The sequence below is a fragment of the Phalacrocorax aristotelis genome, chromosome Z (genome assembly GCF_949628215.1).
Source record: "Phalacrocorax aristotelis chromosome Z, bGulAri2.1, whole genome shotgun sequence".
NCBI classification, from domain to species: Eukaryota; Metazoa; Chordata; class Aves; order Suliformes; family Phalacrocoracidae; genus Phalacrocorax; species Phalacrocorax aristotelis.
Genome location: NC_134311.1, coordinates 21,243,408 through 21,266,974, shown reverse-complemented (window position 1 = coordinate 21,266,974; position 23,567 = coordinate 21,243,408). Strand labels below are relative to the sequence as shown.

Below are 23,567 nucleotides of genomic sequence, written 5' to 3'. Positions count from 1 at the left end.
TACATGAAGTAGGGTGATGGAGTGCTTCATGGCTTGAAAGAATAGATAAGACATTGAGGGAAGGATTGAGAGGTGTTGGGGGTGTGTGTGTAGGGAATGGGGCTTGGACTGGAAAGATGATCTGTTAGTAGACACTACAGTCCTGATGCGAGAGATGAGGAAACCTAGTGGAAGTTATCGAGGAAGATCAATTTGCGGATATGTACATCTTCCTTTTCAACTACTTAATTGGTGCTTAAATTTAAAAAAAATCACAATTTAAAAAAATATGTATATTCTGTTGATCAAAGTAGAAAGCCTAATATTCCATATACTTACACTTCTAGGTCATAAAACACCTAAACTTTTTACAGAGAAACTCCTGGAGAGTTTAGCAGTTCTAACTGTCTATGGCATGTAATTTTAGCTTTTTAAGAAGATGCTTCACATAACTTTCTGTAGGGAGTGGGAAGAATGCATGTCTCTACAGCTGTTGAAAGCAACTTAAATTTAATATTTTCTTTTTCTTAGGTTGGCTGAAGACTTTTGATGATTACTTCAGAGATCAGACACAGCATATCTTAAATAATATGGTTATAAAACTGCAAGAAGACAGCCGAAGAAAATTTATGTGGTCTGAGATTTCCTACTTTTCAAAATGGTGGGATGGAATAGATAGCCAAAAAAAGGATGCAGTTAAAAGGTTTGAACACTGAACTATTTCTTATCTTCCATGTGGCATTCTGAGACTTTGTGTATTTGACTACATTGTAACTTGAGACTTCATTTGTTGTAATGTGGAAGTGCTAGAATAGCCGACTACTTAAGCTCTGATTTTTTTGGCTTGGTTTATTGTTTTTTCCAGTTACAAAACAAAATTCCCTTACATAAGTGAAGCCAAATTACTAAGTTGCTGAAAAAATTTGTTAAAAATTTCCATGTACAGCCATGAAGATGTCATTCAAATTGTAATGGAGTTGTGATTGTAAACTTTACTTTTATTCTGTTGCCAATACTTCAGGATGACTTAAATGTTCTCATATTAGCTATTTATATATGGTAATTTTTTTCTTCATTTATAATAATTATGAAAATAGATTGTTTTTAAGTATGTGTACTTTTTATAAACATGCAATTTAAATGGTAGAGTAGTACATACTCTGCACTCTTGCTCTTCTTAGTTCTATTTGGAATCACAATTAAAAACGTAATACAGAAGTAAAAGATTGCCTAGACATTGAGACAAGAAAGCATGTTGCTTGGATAAACATGAAGTAAGGATCTGGTTTGAGTTTTCAAAAAGTTGCGTTTTTTTTTTTTGTTTTGGTTTTTTACTTGCTTTAAGACAGGATCCAACAGTTCTTAGCTCATCTCTGTGGTGCCCCTGTTCTCATGCCCCTCTTCAAGATGCCAAGATGCACGGGTTGCAGTATACATTAAGGCTATGAAAGCCTCACAGCTGCAAAGGTTAGGTAATGCTGGAAATGTTGCGAATGACACAGAAAACTACCTGTAAAAATTTATGTATGATGCTTGAGTATTACAGCACAGCTGCTGTTTTTTTCAGATTAAAAAAATCCCTTGGAACACAGTAAACAGTAAATGATAGTCGCTAGGGAACTGTGCTCTTTCTTCAGGGGAACCAGGTATTGGTTAAACTGCTGTAAGACTTACAGAAGCTGCACTGGAGACTATTTTTGCTGTGTATTTTTAACTACTCTTAAGGGTATTATCTGTTGTGTGACTAAGTTTTGGTAAGTTTACTGTATTTTTTTCTTGAATTCATTAAACATTTATATGCTAGTGTACAATGTAAGTGCTGACATTCCATTATTTAACTGTAGGGACCACCTGATGCTGGAAGCATGATCATTATGTTCATGGATATCTTAATAGAGACTCAGTCATTCTGTGATCTGTCTCAAGAAGGAATTCAGATGAGTAAGATGGTCTGAAGCCTTTATAGATATAATAAACTTTGAAGCTCTATCAGCTTTCTCAAACAATAAAAACAACAATAGATCAAAGACGGGGAGACAGTAGTGCTTTTAATGTGCAATGTCTAGGCATCTCGTTCAGTTGGCCTACAGTACTGTGGCATATACACTTTTATTTTTGTAATCTATGCAGGAAATAGCCTGCTTCCTGGTTTAAAAAAATCAAATATTATGGCGCGTGCAGTAGAGCTGGTAGTTTTTGTTGCACAGAGGCATTAAAATATCAGTGTTCATCTGTTCATTCTTTACCTGTTTGATTAAGAAATGTACTCCAGTGATGGAAGCAGCGCAAGCAGTTTAGATTTTGGCATTGTGTCCCTGGTAAATACCAATTGGGTATTCAGAAATTGATTTTTCAGAGTAATTTTATATGCAAGACTCTGAACACAATTTACATATTTTTCAGGTTAATAAAAGATGGACAATTTGAAATAGTAACAGGAGGATGGGTCATGCCTGATGAAGCTTCTCCTCATTATTTTGCTTTAATTGACCAACTGATAGAAGGACATCAATGGCTAGAAAAGAACCTTGGTATGTAGCTTGATCTAAAATTTAACTGTGTTAGTACAGCAAGTCAATTAGAAAATGCTTTTTTGTATTTCTGAGGTGCTTAGAAGGTTTTCTTTTCTCTGCTTTCCTGAAACATTAAATCAGACCACTTACTGGAAACCATAGGATTGAGTCTAGTATTTGCAGTTACTGTTTGCAGATAGAAGATCCTGGATGAAGTGTATTTAAATGATTTTATATCATAATGTTTTGTCTTGATCAATAAAAGGTGTGCATAGTATATTAGCATAATAAAATATAAGAATGGATCAAGCTGAATTGTAGATCATATGTCTCTGGTATCACAAACAGTTTCCAATTGCCATTTGTGTCTTTTGAAAATCATTACAAAGGCCTTAATGAATTAAAACTGATAGTCCTTTCATGTGTTTGGATGTATTCTGCAGGGTGTGTATTCATTAGGTTCTCTTATGTAAGGCTTTCAAAATAGTAAATACAAAATTTAGTAGTAGTTGTAACAGTAGTAGTAGTTATAAAACCTAAACCCATTACAATGTTAGAATTGTTAGTATTAAAAGAAAAAAAAGGCTGACTCATTAGCTTTTGAAACTTTGAGGAATTACTGACTGCAGTAACATTGGCTGAACTGTTCTGGCAGCTTTAGGAGATTTTTTTTTTCATTTAGCTCTATAAGTAGAGATAACATTCTATAAGTAGAGGTACCCCTTCTTATGTAGAAAATATTTGTACAGTGAATTTAATATTAAGTTACAATTATTTCATCCAATTAACAGAAATTATTTTGAAAAGCTGTTTCACTATGTTTTTCTTAGATTGCAATATCCATAAACACAGCTTGGCATAATTAGGAGATGGGGAGAGGGAAGGCCTAATAAAAGGGTAATGCATTCCCTACTGTTTTTTTGGTAAGACAGTAAAAATGTGCCTAAGGAACTCTATTGAAGAATCAGTTAAAGAAGAGTAGATATAGCTTTTTTATTTGCTAGTATGAAGTTCAGTGAAACTACAGTATTAATCAGCATGATTCTAATGATTACCAACCAAATAAATCAAAAGTTAGTTCCAAAGCCAACAGAGGGTACCATTGCCATTTACAGTGAAAATTCAACAAGCTACAACATCAATCCATCTCCATCTGTTCATTTTCTTTCAGCTTTCCTTTCTAGATGTAACATCTGTAAACCACTTATAGTGAAAAGGCAGATGTATTTCATTGTGATTCCATGTAAAGATGTTTGAGACACAACTGAAATAGTGTAACAATGGAGAGTACTAATCTCTGCCTTTTTTATGTAGTTAGACAGAATGTCCTGCCTCTAAGACAATTGAATTTTTTTTTGTTAATTCTTTATCTGTTTAATTCTATCTTAATTTTATCTGTTAATTCCAGGTTGTGTTCTGCAGAAGGCTTAATACTCAGCTGTATATTTTAATTTAATTGTCGAATTAATTCAATTATTTAATTAAAATTTAATTTTAATATCTTCTTGGAAATTTTATTTTCAGTGCTCTGATTTGAATTATAATGGCATAGCTTTATTTGAGTGAAAAGTAGAAATTTCTTCCCATTTTAATTTTTTCTTTTGGTCAACAGGAGTAAAACCAAAGTCTGGTTGGGCAATTGATCCTTTTGGGCATTCACCAACAATGGCCTACCTTCTGAAACGCACAGGATTTTCCAATATGCTTATACAGAGAGTTCATTACTCAGTTAAAAAACATTTTGCCACACAGAAGACACTAGAATTTTTTTGGAGACAGAACTGGGGTATGTGTTCTTCATTTATGCCAATTTATTTCTCTAATTTACACTTGTAAATATGGAAATAACTTGAATAAATACTATGGAAATATTTACAAAACAGGTTATTTAGAGAAATTAGCCTAGACTTTAAAATCTTACACTTGCAGTTATGTTAACCTAGATGAAATATTTTTTTTTGTTTTGAGGATTATTTTTTTTGTTAATAATAGAAAGGGGAATCTGTGTACCTGTGTGTTAAGAAAGGGTTTAAATATAAAAACTGTTATTGCCATTGTTCCTCTGATCTTCCTGTTTCTTCACTTTCATTTGTGCTTTTACTTTCTTTTATTTCCATTCTCCCACATTCCTTACAAATACATACAAAAAAAGTAAATGGGGTGAAATATTAGTTTACCTCTTCTCAATTCTTTCTTTTCTTCCTCCTACACCTGCTATGTGGAAATAATGTAGAGGAGAAGGAATATTTCTCTTGGAGGGGAGGAAAAAACAAAAGTCCAAAAGAGGATATTTCAAGATAGAGATCTGTCTTGCATACATTCTAATGAGGAAAAAACTTTCAACCAAACAGTTTTTCTCAGCTGATGTGACGAATTAGTGACATTAATTACAGTAGCTTTCTGTGGACTTGAAATTTGTAGGTTATCTTTAGTCAGAAAAACAGATTAAAAACACTTTACCATTTTAATTTGCAATGAAATTCTCATCTAAAATTTTATTGTTAGAATACATAGAATTGCTTTGTTGATATTATGTTTGCAGTATAGAGTATGAAAGTTTTCTTAGGTAATGTAGTTACTATACCTTAGCAAACTGATGTGTCTGTAAATGAATGTACTTTTCTATACAAATGTTTTGTTTTGCCTTGTACAGTACCAGCACTGCAATAAGCTGTATGATAAACATATGTAGTTGAGGTTTTGCTTTTTCTTTTTTGTTAAAGCAAACTAGTATGTTACTGCTGTATCAATACAGGGTCAAACATATTTAGTATTTACTATTGAAAGCTGATTTTGAAGCTTTTTAGTTCCTCTCTGGTTTTAATTGGAAACTGTAGGAAGGGGAGGGTATTCAGAGACAGCAATCTGCTGCACAAGTAAACTGGACATGAGGAAAACAGCACTGTGAAAGAAGTTGTCAAATACTGACACTTCAGAGATTTTTCTTTGAATGTTGGTGTATGCCACTCAGTGTACAGAATATTTAGTTGACAGGCCTTTTTCCTAAATAGTAGCATACTAAATCACATGTATGACATGGTCTAGTGTTTGGGCTTCAAAAGAAGGCTTTTTAAGACAGATCACATATCAAAGATCACCGCACACTCATCTGGCATAGCATGTAGACATGGTACCTGAGATAAAGAGAACTCCTGTAGTTGAAAAGTAAAAGCATATGTTTATGGAATATTACCTTTTTAGTAATAAGCAAGTAGTAAAATAGGAGTTTTTAAACAAAAGTTATGCATTGGAACTGTGAAAACTTATGCTGGTAGGGTTTTGAAGAGTATTTTCTTATGTATTGTTGACATACTTAGGAGCCAGGTTCTGTGGCGCCTCTACAGCATTCATCCCTTTTTGTCAGCATAAAATTAAGTAATTAGTCTAGAAATAGGTAATCAGCATTTAGGAGTTTTAGAGATGAGTAAACTTAAGGCTCTCTAATTTATATGAGAACTTCAGGTTCTCTTTAAAGATAAATTTTGAAAGACCTTCTTCTGAGACTTGACAAATGTGTGTAGATCTTTGTTCGGATGGGTTAAACTTTAGGGAATGGACTAACTAGATGGAAAAGTTAGAATTACATAGAATTTTGCAATCCTGTGCATAAACGCACTCTCTACAAGTAAGCAGAATTGTGCTGGTAATGTATTGAAGTTATGTGTTCAAGAAATTAAGATATTGCTAAATCCAGAGAATTCAAATGTTCTGCTAATGAGGTAATGACAGTAGGGTAGCTGGTTTATGGTTTGGGTTTTTTTGGTGGCTTGTTTTTGTTGTGGTTTTCTGGTGGTTTGGGTTTTTTTTGGAGGGTGGGGGTGGATTTGATTTACTCGAAGTATAAAAGTTGTATTTTGTTCACCTCTAAAACTCTGGAAATAGTGAGATTTATCTGGTTAAAAAAACCCCTAACATTTTGTTCTTATCCTTGCCAATCAACTGGTGCTTGATTGGAATGTTCCAATCTGTTGTATCTCTGTTTTTGTATGTAAGGTACATACAAAGGGAAACTCCAGGTATGGATATACAAAGCAAGAAATTGTCTCAATCTGATGTTTTAATATGGTTCTTGGATTAAGAACATGGAACTGATATAGCTTTGGCATATGGGAGAGTTTATTTTAAAGATGTGCTCTATGTATTTGGTTCCAGATTTAGGATCCAGTACAGATATCCTTTGTCATATGATGCCTTTCTATAGCTATGATGTTCCTCATACTTGTGGACCAGATCCAAAAATCTGCTGCCAGTTTGATTTCAAACGTCTTCCTGGAGGAAGAGTAAGCTGTCCATGGAGAGTTCCACCAGAAGCCATTCATGATGGAAATGTTCAACACAGGTACAGTCTTTGCATATTCTGCAAGAAAATAACTTAAAAAAAATTATGCTGGTCAAGGATGATATCCAGCATAGATTGGTGAACTTTTGTGGTTCTTAAAATATATCATAGGAAAATAATACCTATTACTGTCATGGTTTTAGCTGGGATAGAGTTAGTTTTCTTCACTGCAGCTGGCACAGTGCTGTGCTTTGGACTTAGTATGAAAATAATGTTGATAACACACTGATGTGTTAGTTGTTGCTGGGTAGTGCTTGTACTAGTCAAGGACATGTCTAGCTTCCCATGCTCTGCCGGGTGCACAAGAAGCCGGGAGGGGAGGGGCCACGGCCAAGACAGCGGATTCAAACTGGCCAAAGGAGTATTCCATATCATGTAATGTCATGCCCAGTATATTAACTGGGAGGAGCTGGCTGGGGGAGGGAGGCAGCAATCACGGCTTGGGGACCGGCAGCGTCGGTCGGCGGGTGGTGGGCGGTTGTATAGCTTGTGTTTTTTTCCTTTTCATTTTTATTATATTATAATTATTATTTTATAATAATAATAATAATAATAATAATAATAATAATAATAATAATAATAATAATAATAATAATAATAATAATAATTTTTATTATTATTTTCTTTTAATTATTAAACTGTTCTTATATCAACCCACAAGTTTTTTGGCTTTTGCTCTTCTGATTCTCTCCGCCATCCCACAGGGGTGGGGGCAGTGAGCAAGTGGCTGCGTGGTGTTTAGCTGCCGACTGGAGCTGAACCATGACAATTACTTAACCTAGTGTTTGCTCCTAAGTTCAGAACATAAATGACAGTGAAATTTGCAGATAGGTTATAATTAAGGAAGATGCGTTGATTTTTTTTCTTTTCTACCCATGATACATGAGTCCGTTACTATTCTGAATGCTATGCATAGTGATCTGGTTATAGTCATGTTACTGGTTTACTGTAGTTCACATGAATTTTGTGAATGGATGGTGATCTGTCTGCCGCCAGTGGAAGACTTCAGGTTCATCATGTTGTAGTATGCTGTAACTGCAAATGGTGAGGTGTTTCCATGGTATATCCTTGCAAGACTTTGAATCTGTGGCCTATGTTTCCTGAAGTGGACACTTTAAATGAATCAGAATCCTATGTCTTACATGTCTGGGGGCAGGAATAATATTAACCTCAACTTTATTTTCAACTAGAAACACTGAGTTTTTTTGCCATGGGTAAGAATCAAGTTTTACAGTTTTACAAAACTGCTTTTCAGTTCTGGGAGGAGGAAAAAAATGTAAAGACAAGAAAGGGGAAGTAGAACTGCTAAAGGCTTTTTCCAGAAAAAGATTGTATTCTACAGTCCTGTTACTATCTTCAGGCCTTCAAACCATCCCCAAGTTCAAGAGCTAGAAATCTAGGTAGTAGTTTACAGTTGTTGCAGATTGCTGAGTATAACCAAATATTAAGGCTAGCAGGATAACTTTTTGGTTCTAGTCTTGATGCTGAAATTTTGAAGTGATGATGTGATGATGATGTGTTGGTTCTCTACATCTGAAGTCTGCATATCCTTGTTTTGAGTGTGAATTTCGCCAAGCATCTTGAAAACTTCATTTTGTCACAGTAAAATTGCATTACAAAATTTTATTGAAGATAGATAAAACCAAAATAAAACAGACTACATCACGATTGTCGTATTTTAAGGTAGAAATTGGAATGAGGATATGAGAAAGTAATTTTCTTTAAAAGTAGAAAAATAAAAGCTTAAAGTGACAGTAGAACAGTATAGTTAATAGAAGAATCGTTAAGACACACCCAGTGCTTATCAAATGTGAAGGAAAGCTCAAGTCTCTTTAAATCAAAGTTGTAAAAAGAAAAATCCCAATTATCTGAGACCAATGATTATGGAAGGGTAACAACTTGTTTAAGAAATGTCTGGAACATAAAGGGTGTAAGTATAAGGTAAAGAGCATGCTTGGAATGCCTTTTAAGGTTTTTGGGTTTTAATTAGATCTTAATTTATCCCTGCACTTCCAAGATGCGACCTTCATATAACAATCTAAATAAGACCTTGTAAAAGAAATGGTTCTTTTGTGTTGTATGAAATCAAAGAATAAAAGAAATGAGGCAGGTCACTTTTGTATTAAAAGAATACACTTGTGATATGAAGGGTTTTTATTTGCGAAAGGTCTTAAGCATTCAATGATAATCTGAAATCTTCCCCAAAAAAGGTGAAAAGTATTCTTGATGGTGTTACTGGCAGTGTCGATATACTTCAGTGTTGCCAACTAAGAGCGCAGTTAGGGTTGCTCTAAATATTTAGAACTACATAATGCATCTGTTTACAATTTTTTGAAGAATTTTTGATTGTATAAAACAAAAAATTTTGTTTGGGGTAGGTTGTTTTTTTTTTTCCTTAAAACCATTAAAATGGAGTTGCTGCTGATACGCTATATCCATAATTATGGTGCTACAAAAAGTTTATCATGACCGATCTCTCTGGTTTTCAAATATTTATTCAGGTAGGCCGGATAAACATATCAAAATGTATCTAATACTGTCTTGCTGGGGAACCACAAAGGGAAAACGTTGGTGTTACTCAGTGGAATCCGTTGTGTTATAAACCAGAAGTACTTCTCATGTTCAGCAGATTCTGTCTGGGGTTTCCTGCTGACTCTTTCTCATTCCTGTGTGAAACAGTGATTTAGGAATTTATTTGAGAGAAACTTAAGAGGATATACCTGACTTGGGACTTGTAATTTTTCTTTGGTGTTTTTGCAATTTAAAGTGGCTTGTAGTGCAGGAAGATCCTCCTGCCTCTTTAAAAACACATAATAATCCTACAGTTACAAGAAGAAAGGGAGAACAGCAGCACTAATGAATTTTGCTGTAGATTTGGAAAGAAACTAGAGGAGGATTTTGAAGAGAGATGTCAAAGTCAAATAGCCTGTTAATGGTAACCTTTGCCAAAGTCCTGTATTTTTCAAGAGGCTCTAAAATAAAGCATGTTTCCAAACATGTAGAAAATTTGAGTTATGCTGGCTTCTTAGAAGGTAAAATTACTAAGTCTTGTATTGCACTAATCGTTCTGTTAGTTGTATGGAGAGAAAGTCTTTATGTTTAAATCAGCAACCTGTTGACGGTAATGGAAAATATTGAATCAAGCCTAAATACTTGGTAATCTGAAATATAAATCAAGCTCTAGACAGAGGAAGGTGGAAGCTACTACTTGGGTCTATTCTAGTCTCACCAGAACTATGTAGATACTTAACTCAAGATGTTGTGCCCCCTTTCTCCCTCTAGAATACAATCAGAACTTGTGTTTACTCAATACTTTTGTAATCTGATAAACAAATAAACCCTGACTTGCTGATGAAAGAAATATGGGTTCCAAATACATTGGACTAGATTCAATTCTTGCATAAACATTTATATAACAAATCTTTAAGAGTACGAGTTGAAAGTAGATTTTGGTAGATCATCTATTAAAAAGACTGTAGAAACAAAAAGCTCACTGGAATCTGGATTTTCCTGCTATTTTGTCGTTAAAACTTTGTCATTTGTCTTCCTGTTTTCTTAAATATGTCACTATAGTTTATACTTCCTACTAAAATGATTTCCATAACTTCAATTAGAGAGGTTTGGCATCTGAAGATTTTGGTAGTGATTGGGGGTGGTGGTGGAATTGACCTTTTCAGTAACCCAGACATCAGACTTGTAACTTTTACTACATTGCTGCTTAATGACAGAACCGATATTTTACCCATCAAAGAGTTAGTAGGTGCCAAAGGATAATTTTGCTGCCTTTTTTTCTGTGTGTGCCTGTGTAGTTTGGGTCGTTGGGGCTTTTTTGGAGGGTTTTCTTGTGTTGGGGAGGTTCTTTTCTTCTTTTAAAGGCCAAAAGCAGAAAACCAGTGAGTTTAATTTTTTAGGACATGTTGTTAAAGCTTAGGAGGGCTAGCTCTAATCATGCTGAAGGAGGAGTAGTGGTTGTCAGTAATGAACTTCCTCCAGGTTGTGTGGTGGTTTTTTTGGGTGTTTTATTTCTCAGGAGGGGGAACAGAGTTCCTCAAAGATTAATTTATGGGCAGTTTTTCTGTCAAGGACATGGAGATATGAAGCAAAGTATCCAAGGGAATTGCCAGAAGGGATGAGAAGAGCTTGCTTATTATTGTAAATAAGGACTAGAGAGGATTAGGATTGTTATCTAAATATAAGGCAGGTAAACATAATTTAAACTGAAGGTTAGTTTTGGCACAGGAATAAGTTGACGCAGGCTGACCTGCTGTTTGAGATGGAACTTGATAAGCTTATTGGAGGATTTAATTAGCATAGTGTTTGTACCAATAGGAGGTTGAATGTGGTGTGCCAGTGGGGAGGCATTGCATCCAGTTTTTGTTATAAAACAAAATAGCAAGAGTTTTGTATGTCCTGTTTAGGGTCACCCTAATGCACAACTTGATATCTAAGAACTGTTTCATCAAATGGTAACCTTTATTCGTCTGTCTGCTAATTGGTTCTTTTTTTTCCCCCCCCATCAAGGGCTTGGATGGTTTTAGATCAATACAGAAAGAAGTCAAAGCTTTTTCGCACTAAAGTTCTGTTGGCTCCACTAGGGGATGATTTCCGCTATGTTGAGAGCTCAGAATGGGATCAGCAATACCAGAATTATCAGAAGCTGTTTGATTTTATGAATTCTCATCCTGAGTGGCACGTTAAGGTAAATACAACACTTCTTCGGGTTTGTGGAGGAAACAGTATTTCTCAGTGTTTTGAGATTCTTCATGGAAAAAAGTTGTGGTTTGTTTTTTTTTAAAAACTGTGGAGCTTTCTGTGTTATTTAACAGCAGATCGGTTTGTTTTGACAGATGACATTTTTAACCTTTACCATCTCCCCTCCTCCAAAAAAACCTTTGCTATTAATAATATCTGCTTGAAAACTATAAATAGTATCCAAACCAGATTATTTTAGAGTACAGCTATAAGGTTTGATTGTTTTCTTAGTACTCTTGTTTTCACAGGCTTCAGGCATTGTTATTTAAGGCTCTCAGGCTTTTTTGTTTAAAACTATTGTATTTTCTTATTAGCAGTTCAAGCAAACTTTGCTTTGCTTGGGTCCTCTTGGTTTTATGTCCCAAAACAAATAAACAAAAAAATCATAAAAGGCGTCATTGCTGGCACATGTTGAATACAGTAAAATATAGCAGATTGACCTGGCTACAAAAGGAGTGAATGTACTAACACAATTCTCAGATATCACTTTAAATCATTAATTATGTTTGAGTCTTAATGAACGCATTCATACATTCTAACATGCAAGCTGAGTACTTCAGAGATTACTTGTGCTGTAACTGTTCTCTGTTTTCAGACACCTTTTCGTCATCTTTCAGCATGAGAATAAGTAGTAGGGGACCACAACTTTGTTTTCTCTGGAGTATCCCATGAAAGCGCATTATTGCTGCTTTTACATTTAGGCTTTTTAAACCTCTATGGTCACTTTCAAATGTATTGTTTGTGCGTGCATCTTTTTTCCCCTCACCATTCCTCTAACTGCAGATTTAAGTAGTGACTGTAGTGTGTTAGTTCTTCCTGCTGACTTCTGGACTTCTGTTCTGCATAAGAAATATGATCTTTTGGGATCACAGTGTGTCTGAGAGCAGATTTTGCATCTTTCTTTTATGGGATGTGGGTGACATATGTGTGAATGCCTGCTATGTCTTACTGGAGGGAGATAGACCTGGAGAGTGCTCTTTAAAATCTTTTAAATCTAAAGCTTGCTGCTATCACCAGCTTTACTCCCCTCAAACTGGATATAATGTGCAGGTAGTTACTCTTTGGATACTAACAGTAGTATACTCTCTGCAGTCTCCATTCCTACTAAGCTGAGATGGATGATTTCTTCTTTGGGGCAGTTCTTCAAGGACCAGTTGTGTCCTTAGGCATCTGAAAGATCTCTATCTGAAAGGTTCTGCTCAGCCCATTGTCAAGGACTCTAGGAGTATACTTCGTTAGGATGAGAGGAAATGGCCTCAGGCTGCGTCAGAGGAAGTTTAGGTTGGATATTAGGAAAAACATCTTCACCGAAAGGGTTGTCAAACATTGGAACAGGCTGCCCAGGGAGGTGGTTGAGTCTCCATCCCTGAAAGTATTTAAAAGAAGGGTAGATGTGGTGCTTGAGGATATGGTTTAGTGGTGGACTCGGCAGTGATAGGTTAGCAGTCGGACTCAATGATCTTAAGGGTCTTTTCCAACCTTAACAATTCTATGATTCTATGAAAACTCTGTCATAATGTATATATGGACCAATTCACGTTTTTAGGCAACATTGTGACATGTTGTTTGCTCTGCATTTGATTTGGCAACTCTGCCTATTCTTGTGGTCAGAGATTTTTTAGGTGACACTTTAGATATCATTACGTGTTTAGATAACATGCTCTGTTCTGTTGTGTTAGATCCACTGTATTCTAATGTTTAATAGCTAAGAATGTATCTTCTGTAGAGTGAAAGACTCGGCTAATGTGGTCTAAGGATGAAACTTTTAGTCTAGTATCAATAAATCTGGTATGGGTGTTTTCAAAAACAAGAACTACCACGTTTCCACTTCTGGTTTGCCTTTTTTTTTTTCTTTCACACATAATATGAACTCGATACCAGCACTATGTACTATTGAAACCTATGAAGAGTTCTGATTCTCCAAGAGATGTAGTGCTAGGCCCAAAAAATTCTTCTCAAGCAGAATTCAGGTTCCAGAATTATGATACAGAGGGGCTGAGGAGAAGTGTTAGCCTCAGGAATAAGGCTCAAAAACCTACACCTGTTCAAAGAACAGGTCTTGTAGGTTTTTGTCTTGTAGGTGTCTGTGATAGTGAGGGAAAAGGCCAAGTGTCCTAGAAGTGCCTGATAAGGCAAGGATCACTGCTATTGGGATTTCTGTGGTGATACGTCTCTTTCTCTGCTTTACTGCAAATCAAAGTGGCAAGCTATCATACTGTATCCACTTAACAGATACTTGGATCTTCTGAATGATTTTGAAGAGTCGATACTACTTGTTTGGGTTTTTTTAATGTTAAAATTGCACGTCTTTGTTGTAACAGGAATAGTCCTTGTATTACATGTCATTTTTAAAAGATTTTTACTAAAAGCTTGTTTTCTGGTGTTGTAAGTTGTAGCATGATACTTTGTGTACTAGTTAAAAAAAAATAATTAAAAGAAAACAAAAAAGTGACAATTCAAATTTTAAGAATTATCTTATAGTTTCTTATGATGCTAAATGTGGTAGTGTGAGAATAGAAGTAGCTGTTCTCACTTCCATTAATTGTTTTTCCATCCTCATCGTAAATCCAGTTTGTCTTCTATGCCTTTTTTAACAACACCTCTCAATGACAACATTGACATCAGTACCTTCCCCTTTTTTATTTTCCCCCTTTTTTTGTATCCCTCGAGCTTGAGGGTACTGTCTTTTGACCTTCCCTGTAAAGGGCTTTATTGCATTATTTGTCTGAGTACTTTTAAAAATGACCAGAAGATAATGAATTTTTTGTACTCCCCCATATTACATCTCTAAACACATTTTCTTTTTATAGTCTTAAACAGCTTCTGAAACATGCTATTGTTGTGATCAACAGTCATCTTGGCTTAAGCATATGTTGGAGATCTGGAGAACAACAGAGTTAATTTTGAAAACACAGGATTAATACAACTATGCTCTTGTTATATTACGTTAATTTTTCTGTAGTCCAGACATCTACTTACATAGTATTGAGATATTACTTAGCTCATATATTAGACTTACTCATAAGACATGGAAGAAAACTTTGAGATTTAACTTGTATTTTAGATACTGATATATACCTCTTTTTTAAAAGTATTTTGTATTTCATGAATCATAGAATGGTTTGGGTTGGAAGGGACCTTTTAAAGGTCATTAGTCCAAGCCCCTGCAGTGAGCAGGGACATCTTCACCTAGATCAGATTGCTCAGAGCTCCTTCCAACCTGACCTTGAATGTTTCCAAGGATGGGGCGTCTGCCACCTCTCTGGGAAACCTGTGCTAGTGTTTCACCACACTTATCATAAAAAACTTCTTCTTTATATCTAGTCTGAATCTACTCTCTTTCAGTTTAAAATCATTACCCCTTGTCCTATTGCTGCAGGCCCTACTAAAAAGCCTGTCTCCATCTTTTTATAAGCTCCCTTTAAGTATTGAAAAGTAAAAGTAATAAGGTCTCCCCACAGCCTTCTCTTTTCCAGGATGAACAGCCCCAACTCTCTCAGCCTGTCCTCACAGGAGAGGTGTTCCAGCACTCTGATAATTTTTATGGTCCTTCTCTGGACCTGCCCCAACAGGTCCATGTCTGTCTTCTACTGAGCTGCAATGAGGTTGAAATGCTTTTGGAAAACCTATTCAGCTTGTCTGAAAAGTGTGCAGGGAAACGTTAAAGCTCTTTAGGATAGCATTTCTGCTGTAATTCTGCTGGAAGACTAGCACATTTCTGAAATGTATATGAAATATGAAATGTATATTCATTCTCTTCATATGTCTACATAAAGACAATGGAACTATGTTACAGTAATTTTAATTTTTATTCAGGCCCAGTTTGGAACTTTGTCAGATTACTTTGAAGCTCTGCGCAAAGAAAGCAATTTGGATGAAAAGAGCAGCAACTCATTTCTCCCTGTTTTAAGTGGGGACTTCTTCACATATGCAGACAGAGATCATCATTACTGGAGTGGATACTTTACATCACGACCCTTCTATAAACGACTGGATAGGGTCCTGGAATCCTACTTACGGTAAATACTGCCATCCAGTAAAGTCATAACACATGTCTTGGCACATGGGGAGGGATGAATGTACGAGTACTCTAAATCTGTTGGACATATGGAAAAGTGATTTTGAAATGCACAGTTTAAGTTTACTTACAATAAGGTGAGCCTAAATGGCCCCAAATGTAGTTCTTGTTACAAAGATTAGTTGGTAATTCTGTTTTTTTCAGTAAATTCACAGAAATACAATGATGTTTTTTTCCATCCAAACAAATAAGTTGTTCTAAAATGCTATTCAAATGATCAGCAAATCCAGATTCCATTAAAAATAACAGGTAGTATGCTTTTTATTTCTATGTCAGATTTGGGTAGCTGTCAAATCAATCTATCATTATGGCTATACAATGAAGTCTTTTAGAGAGGTGCAAATTTTACAAGAGTTGTCTTAGATTGTAAGGTACTGCTTTGCTGAAAAATGTATCTTCTTTAACGAAAAATTATTGCTGAATTTTGGCAACGGAGTATTTAAGTAGTTCTCCCTTGTAGCAGCTGTAGATGAGATGCATTGTAAAACAATTTAACTGCATTTTAAGTCTCCAGGAAAAAATCTGGGGCAGATGGATATGATGATGTAAACCCTGGATGTTTCATCTATTTCCAAAACTTAAAAACTCAGTTTCCAGAAGATTATTCTTCCAAGGATCCTTAGGATACTTTTTGTCTCTTTAAAAGGATACTTTTTGGCTCTTTAAAATACAGCTATTGTAGTACTCTATATGCTGTTCAGACCTTTTTGTGCTAGAGAAGAACTTCTGTAATGCTGAGAAATCCTTCCTTAAGGATTTCTTACAATTCTTTTTTTGTGTTGTAATGGCTGCTACAGCAGTGGAGGGAGCAAGAGAGGTGTGGAAAGTAGCGTTTTGGGAGCATGGAAAATAGCATTTTGGAGGCAGATACAAGTACCTTTCAGAAGAGGAACCTTTGTATCTAGCAGACTGTTTTCCCTCTTCCAAGGAATCAAGTCTTTACGGTGGTAAAGTGGAGCTTCGCAAGCTTGGGACACAGCTCATCTGTGTTCTGTATTATGCTTTGCTTGTAATGAAAGTGGCTTTTTCTAGACTTCTCTCTGCACTCAGAATACAGAGAAAAAGACCTGAGGAAATAAAGAAAATGAGTGAAGAAGAAATTAAAGCAATAGAAGAACTAAGAAATGTGTAAGGAGGAGTTAGATCAAGGCCCCAAGAATAGAAAAGTGTTAGGGAAAAGACAATGTAACGTAACTTTCAAAGAATTGCATTGACCAGCAAGGAGAAAAGTTTCACAAATGGGATAGCAGGGAGGAAAGAAGCCAAAGACTGTCAGGAAGGAGAAGAAAAATAAGGCTAGAGCTGAGAGGAAGGACAAAAAGCAAGGCAAGGATCCCTTTGGCAGACAAATGTAGAAATAATACAGTAAATGGAAGTTATCAGAGGAGTGATTTCTGCACTGTTTTAATCAGAACTTTGGAATGTTAGAAGTGTTATGCTTAACTTATGTATGAAACTGAGAATGTTAGAAGCTTACAAAGAGGACATTTGTAAGGCTAACAGTAATTAGGAAGTTTGACAACTCTTCAGAAATAATTTGCAAATAGAGTATCAAGCATCACTAGGAGCATGATTTTATTAGAAGGCTTTTATTTTTTACTTAATGTATTGACATTATAAATGCTAATTAGCTCCGTTCTCATTAGATTGTTTACCATAAGAATCTTTGATTTTCAGTGAAAACAGGCATGTTTAATACTGCTACTGAAAAAGACAAGATATATAGGAAACAGGAAAGATGATGTCCTTATAAACTGAACTCCCTACTTGTTTTTCATACTTTTGCCTAGATTCCTTTTTGTTAAAATGCACCAGGGATTTAATTTTCTTTTAGCTTTATCATAGCCTATTGTCTCAAAATTTTTAAGTGTCTTTACTTTGTCATTTTCCTCTTAATTACTTATGTTGCAGAAAACTTCATATGAATTGCTTTCAACATTATTTGTAATATTTACAACTTTACGCTGTTAAGATTGCTTCATGTAAGAATTTCAATTTCCTTTAACTTCTGAAAAAGATGCTAGACTTACAGGTAGAAAAATCTCGGAAGGAAAACTAAACCTTCAGTCTTAGGAATTAAAACAAAGCATGTTTTGAAAAATTTACCTGGGAAGTTTTTCATCCTTCATTATCGTCTGTGAGTAACATGTAAGAACAAAATATATAGATGTGTTCTTGCCAGTTTAATATTAGTTTTTTTGGCAGTTTTGCTTTCAGAGACCTGGAGAATCTTCAAGGATGGCATATTAAATGTGAGAACAGCAGAATTAGGGATTTTGTGTATTATTTATTTTCTTTAAAGTCAGAGGAAATACATTATGATCATATATAAATAAAACACCCTCACCCCAACCTTGTGATTAGATTTTCCACAGTACTTTTTGAGCTAACTTATATCTATCTAGTGTGCCTATATATGTGTATGTATAAATATGTGGGGGAATGAACCATGAACAGAAGATAATATATATGTGTGTGTATTCTTCATAAAGGATGAATGCTTTTAAGTTCCAGCAGTACCAGGATTAAAAAGTACTTCATTGCTGCTTAATAGCCAGGAAACAGTGTTCAGCCTCAGGATCTGCTGCAATGACTGGACATTTAAGCAAGAAAAGAGTTAATTGTTTGGGTTTTTCCTGTTTTAAAAAGTTTTGGGTTTGTACATTAAAGAAAGTACATGAAAGTGTAAGGATTTGGTAATGGAGATTGACATCATTGCTGATTTGAGACATAATTGATTTTTTAATCTTAAGTGAGAGATGGATGAGAAGTGGATGGATTGAAGTAGTTTGGAGGGTGATGAAATCAGTGACCAGAAGTTTGTTTAATGTAATAATGGAAAAATGCAAAGAACAGTATAGTTGGGGGCAAGTTAGGAACATGTTCTGTGACCTCATTCTTTACAAATGTAATCCGGGAAAATTTGTGGTAAGTCTGCAAAAGAAGACTGTTGAAGTGATTCAGAAGCAGGACAAGAGCTGCAGTGTTACTTCTAACTGTACAGATGGATAGAAAAGACCACATCTTGAGAGTTCAGAAACTTTTGGAAAAATTATTTATTATTTATTTAGACTATGGATAAAGTGGACCTAAAGGTAACCTAGTGTAGGCTTTGAGCAATCAGTGAGACAAATTTTGGTCTATTTGTAGTGCCCCATCAGGTAGAGATACAGTGACAAATTACAACAGAGTTGATAATCTGTTGTATAAAGTAGATGAATTAGCAGTAACTACTTCAGATAATCTGCAGTGGTTTGTAATAGAGGTGAGAAAACCAAGACTTCAGTATCTTTTCATAGAAGCTGTATACAGAGAGGTAAATGCTTACTTATAAGTTGAAGAGTTCTCTAATACAATGTTTCTTGTTTTACTTCTGAGTATCTTTAATTTTTGAACATAGAACCATTCTAATGTTTAGGATGATATGGAGCCTTGGAAGGTAAATTCTACATCTAAGAGACTGATGTACTGAATGGATCTGTAAAACAGAATCAGTTACTTCACTGAAAGTCAAGAGTTCCAAGTGTTCCTTATAGACAAAATGAATTTAAAGTGAAGTTCTGGAAGCAATATGAACTGAAAATGTATTTTCTATACAGCTTCATTTTAATGTTACTTCTTTTGGTTTTAAGGTTGTTACCTTGTTTATAAATAATGGACATCCCTATTAAAAAAAAACAAACAACAAAACAAAAAGCAAAACCGAAAACGAAAACAAAAAAAAAAACACCTGACATGGATTGTCGGGAAGGAACTCTAACCAGTATTCTGAGGACTAAAACTTTTTGTGTTCTCTTCTTCATAGCTACAGTTGCATCAGTGTTTAGTGGCTAAGCCAAATTGTTTAATAAAAGGTGATACACTTTCAGACAAAGTTTATCCACTAGATGATTGTGCATCTGGTGCCATTTTAACTACAATATACTTGTTTTCCTTTCAAGTTAAGCTATGATAGAACAGAATAAGGGGAATGCATAGATGTGGGAATTTGCACAAAGAAATGTTAAACTCGCAGTCATTAAGCTTTGGTACACTAGTAATAAAAAAGAGGAATTACAACTTTTAACGTCTTAATTTTGTGTGGAGCTTCAGGGGACTTACCTGTAAGAGCAAAATCTCATCCTATTCCTCAAATATTGACAATATGAAAATTAATTGAGCTATGTACAGTGTATCTTTCGTTTGACACATGCTGCTTGCCGTTTTTACATAATTGTCACGTATATGATGCATAAAGACAAAGAGACAAAACTTAATTCAAAGGTATTTTTCATGTTAATAGTTAATAACAATGCACAGTCTGAAAATCCAAGTTGAGAATAATTTTAAAAATTTGTTGTTGTACCTACTTTAAATTTGAATACATGGACTCACAGACAGCTTGGGTAAATGTAAAAGTTAACGTGTTTTCCTTTTTTCTTTGTTTTAGATTTTTTTATTTGCATTCTTAGTAGTTTTACATCTGTCTCAATAACATATATTGTTTTACTTTCTTTGCTTTAATGACATTAACCTGTATCTTCCTGGTTTCTTCAAACACTTGTGAAACCTTCATTAAGCTTAAATAAAGTTTGGAAAGGAATCTGGCACTTTTCAGGCCTACAGAAAGAGAACTGTAACATTTTAGGAAAAGGAGATAGGAAAGAAGTTAACAGATGGTTTCCCAGAATTTCTACAGGCATCGTTGTTAGTCAGATATTCAGAATGACTGGCAATTATAGGTTTATGGGTTAGGTTTTGCCTTTTGTTTTGTAAAATAAATGTACATTTATATAAAGCAAGTGAGAACCTAATGGTAATATTTCAGTGCTAGGCTTTTGCATAAGAAATAGGAGAGAAGGGCTCTGCATTCTGTTCAGTCTAAGGGTTTTTGAATCCAGTGTTCTCACCCTTCAGGTGACTATATAAAGACCGCCCAAGTCTTTAGAAGAATTTAGTTTGCTTAAAGTACAAATGGCAGAATAGATATTATACAGAGTGTATAGAATATATATTTTTTGGGGGGTAATTTTATTTGTTTAGTAAGTTGCTTTTTGAAATGGGGATTGTATGTGTCCTGAAAGGCAGTCTATACTTACTGTATCATTTTAAGATCAGTTGTGTATACCTCACACATTTGTGAAAATGGTATGTTATTTGTACTGACATAATTTATTTTAAAGCTCTATTTTCCATCACTGAAGCCTTACAGAAAGCTTACAAGATGTTAAAGTAGTTTAACTGTTTGAAGGCTTGAAACGGGCTAAAAAGTACAAGATTAAGGTTTTAAAGAACTTGTAGAACTAGGTGTGAGCAAAGATGTAAAAGCATCAGTTTATACTTCAGGTAAAATGTGTGTTGCTTTTTGCTTTTTAAACCTGTATAAGTATTTCATTCTTCTTTGCAATTCCAGGGCAGCTGAAATCCTCTACTCCTTGGCTTTGGTACAGTCCAGTAAATCTGAGAAGACGAGTGTATTTCCTTCAGTGGATAACTATAAATTGCTGACAGAAGCTAGGAGGAACCTTGGACTCTTTCAGCATCATGATGCTATTACAGGAACATCTAAAGATTGGGTAGTTGTGGATTATGGCACTAGGTAATTTATTATATATTTATAAACTTTAATCTTAATTTCCCTTTTTGCATTTTTGAAACAGAAGTATTTATTTCAGAGATGCAAATTTGCTGTAACTAGCTACATACTCAGTACTGAAAGTGTAATGGTGCTCTACAAGAGGAGTGGATTTGCTTAACCATGCTCTTCATTTATGAAATAATTTTTAATCCTCTGAAGTAAGAGTTTGATGGTCAAACAAAATTTCTGAGGTTTCAAGAGAAGCTAGGTAGACACGATACCAAGAGTTCTTTAATAACAGAGTGGTTTTTTTTTCTGCAGTAACTTGTATAGGAGAACATTTTATATGTGCCTGTGCTAAGTAATGGTGAAGAGACATACTAATTTAAGCATATATTCCTTGGAAAATCCCACACGTTCTGTAACCTACCATTCTTCAATGTGGGAAACTTTTTTCATGTTGCCAGTCTTCTACTTAATTTGTCGACTGTTGTTTATGGCTGTTATATCTGATGGATAGTTGCTTTCTCAGTATTGACAAATACTTTGTGGAAGAGGACTATATAAAATATATATATGTATGTCTGTGTAGGTATATGTGTGCTTTAATTATGCATTTGTTCAGAAAATTTTTACGTATTGGAATGTTAAGCACTAGCAAATTTGAGGTAGATGATCGTAGATGGTTGATGGTAGAGCATGTCCATTAAATAAGTTATTGTTTTAAATGCCTCTAAAATACTATTTCTCGGTTTAAACTACTGCATTCATTACAAGTATTTTTAAATTCATGAATTTGTTAATTTTTTATCTACTGAACATAGGTATAATCAAGGTATAAACATAGGCAACACAGTTGGTTATGAGAGAGTAAAATCAAGGCTTTTTTCACTTCACAAATAAAATTACACAGGTCTGTATTTCAGAATTTAAAAACCCTGTGTCAGCTGAAGCAATGGAAATAATGGTAATAACTAAAATTTTTGTGTTTGTTTTTTTCTAATCCTGCTTAAAGGCAATCTTGACTTTGTGACTAGCATTTCAGGCTTGTCTCCACTAGAGTTACTGGAAAACAAACATATGAAACACAAACTTTCCTAAGATTAATATTTTGAAAAAGTACTTTGAGGGTATATGTTTTGTAGCACAGCAGGGGGGTGGAGATTTACCTAATTTTCAGTATGCAAAGTGGGAATATAATGAAATTCAGGGTATTTCTGCATTTTGCATTCTGGTCACCCATTACAACCAGCTGTTCTTAATTTCATCCTATATTGGTATTAAAAATTAGATTTATTTTTCTGTAACTTACTCTTTTGAGCTCTTTAATATTTTTAAATTTTGATGTTATTGTATTGACTAAAACCAACTGAAAACTAAGACTTTAAAATTTTTAACAGGCTTTTCCATTCAATAATGAATTTGAAGAAAGTGATAATTGACTCTGCTCATATTCTTATCCTAAAGGATAAAGGTGCTTATAATTATGACATATCAACTCCGTTCCTGAAGATGGTGAGCTGTTTGTCTTGATTTTCTCCAAAAATAAAATGTGAACTATGTCTTTTCAATACAGCGTTAGTGGCATAGGAGAAGTCAGAATGAAATTAATTGCTAATATCTGCTCAGAAGTCTGCTGCTTATCTCTGTTCGTATTAATTGAAGATACTGGAAACTAAAAAGTGAAAACTTCAGCAGTTAATGCTGAAAAAACCCCACACATCTGAAGTAAATGGGCTTATTTTGTTCCATTTTGTGAACCACATAGTGAAACAAGGTGTTCTAATTTTCTTGTGGGTATAAATTTGTTGGTGACTTCAATGACACGCATATGATAAATGAACATATAATGGCATGCAGTCCTGTAATTTGTCTTTGCTTATTACTTAACAAATGTAAGAAGAGGAAAATATCCATCCTGAATTTGCAGTCTAAGCTGAATTTGCAAAATCAGTTCTAGACAAGACCTCGTGCTTTTTTCCTTAGCCGCAATTCGAAACAGGAATCTACTGATGATGAATTCAGCAACAGATCCCCACATATCATTTTGAGATCCACTTTACAGTGAAGAGGACCTTGAAAAAACACACTTGCTAATATTGTTTCCTTTCAAAATTCTTAGTTTCTTCACTTTCTGGACAAAAGCTCTCTGCTGTGGTAGCAAGGTGGTCTTAGGAAGTCAACCTAAATCCATAGACCTGGAATAAAGAGGAAACAAGGTGCTTTAGTTTCTTTATGCATAAACATAGCAGTCAGTCTTTATATTATTACCTCACACTTATAACATAACTAACATGACACACATTCTGCTGGCTTAGATGTGCCAGATGTGTCACACCTTGAATTACT

General features: G+C 34.8%; 1 protein-coding gene across 2 annotated transcripts in view; it reads left to right on the top strand.

Annotated features, from left to right (window-relative positions):
• The window catches only part of MAN2A1 (mannosidase alpha class 2A member 1), a 122,677-nt gene that overhangs the window by 40,364 nt on the left and 58,746 nt on the right, over window positions 1-23,567 (top strand). For both annotated transcript variants that reach the window (XM_075079368.1, XM_075079367.1), the window contains exons 4-11: window positions 511-682; window positions 2,383-2,510; window positions 4,105-4,278; window positions 6,645-6,831; window positions 11,353-11,530; window positions 15,400-15,602; window positions 21,054-21,239; window positions 22,619-22,733. In XM_075079368.1, the coding sequence (XP_074935469.1) occupies window positions 511-682; window positions 2,383-2,510; window positions 4,105-4,278; window positions 6,645-6,831; window positions 11,353-11,530; window positions 15,400-15,602; window positions 21,054-21,239; window positions 22,619-22,733 (1,343 nt within the window). The remainder of the gene's footprint in view (window positions 1-510; window positions 683-2,382; window positions 2,511-4,104; window positions 4,279-6,644; window positions 6,832-11,352; window positions 11,531-15,399; window positions 15,603-21,053; window positions 21,240-22,618; window positions 22,734-23,567) is intronic.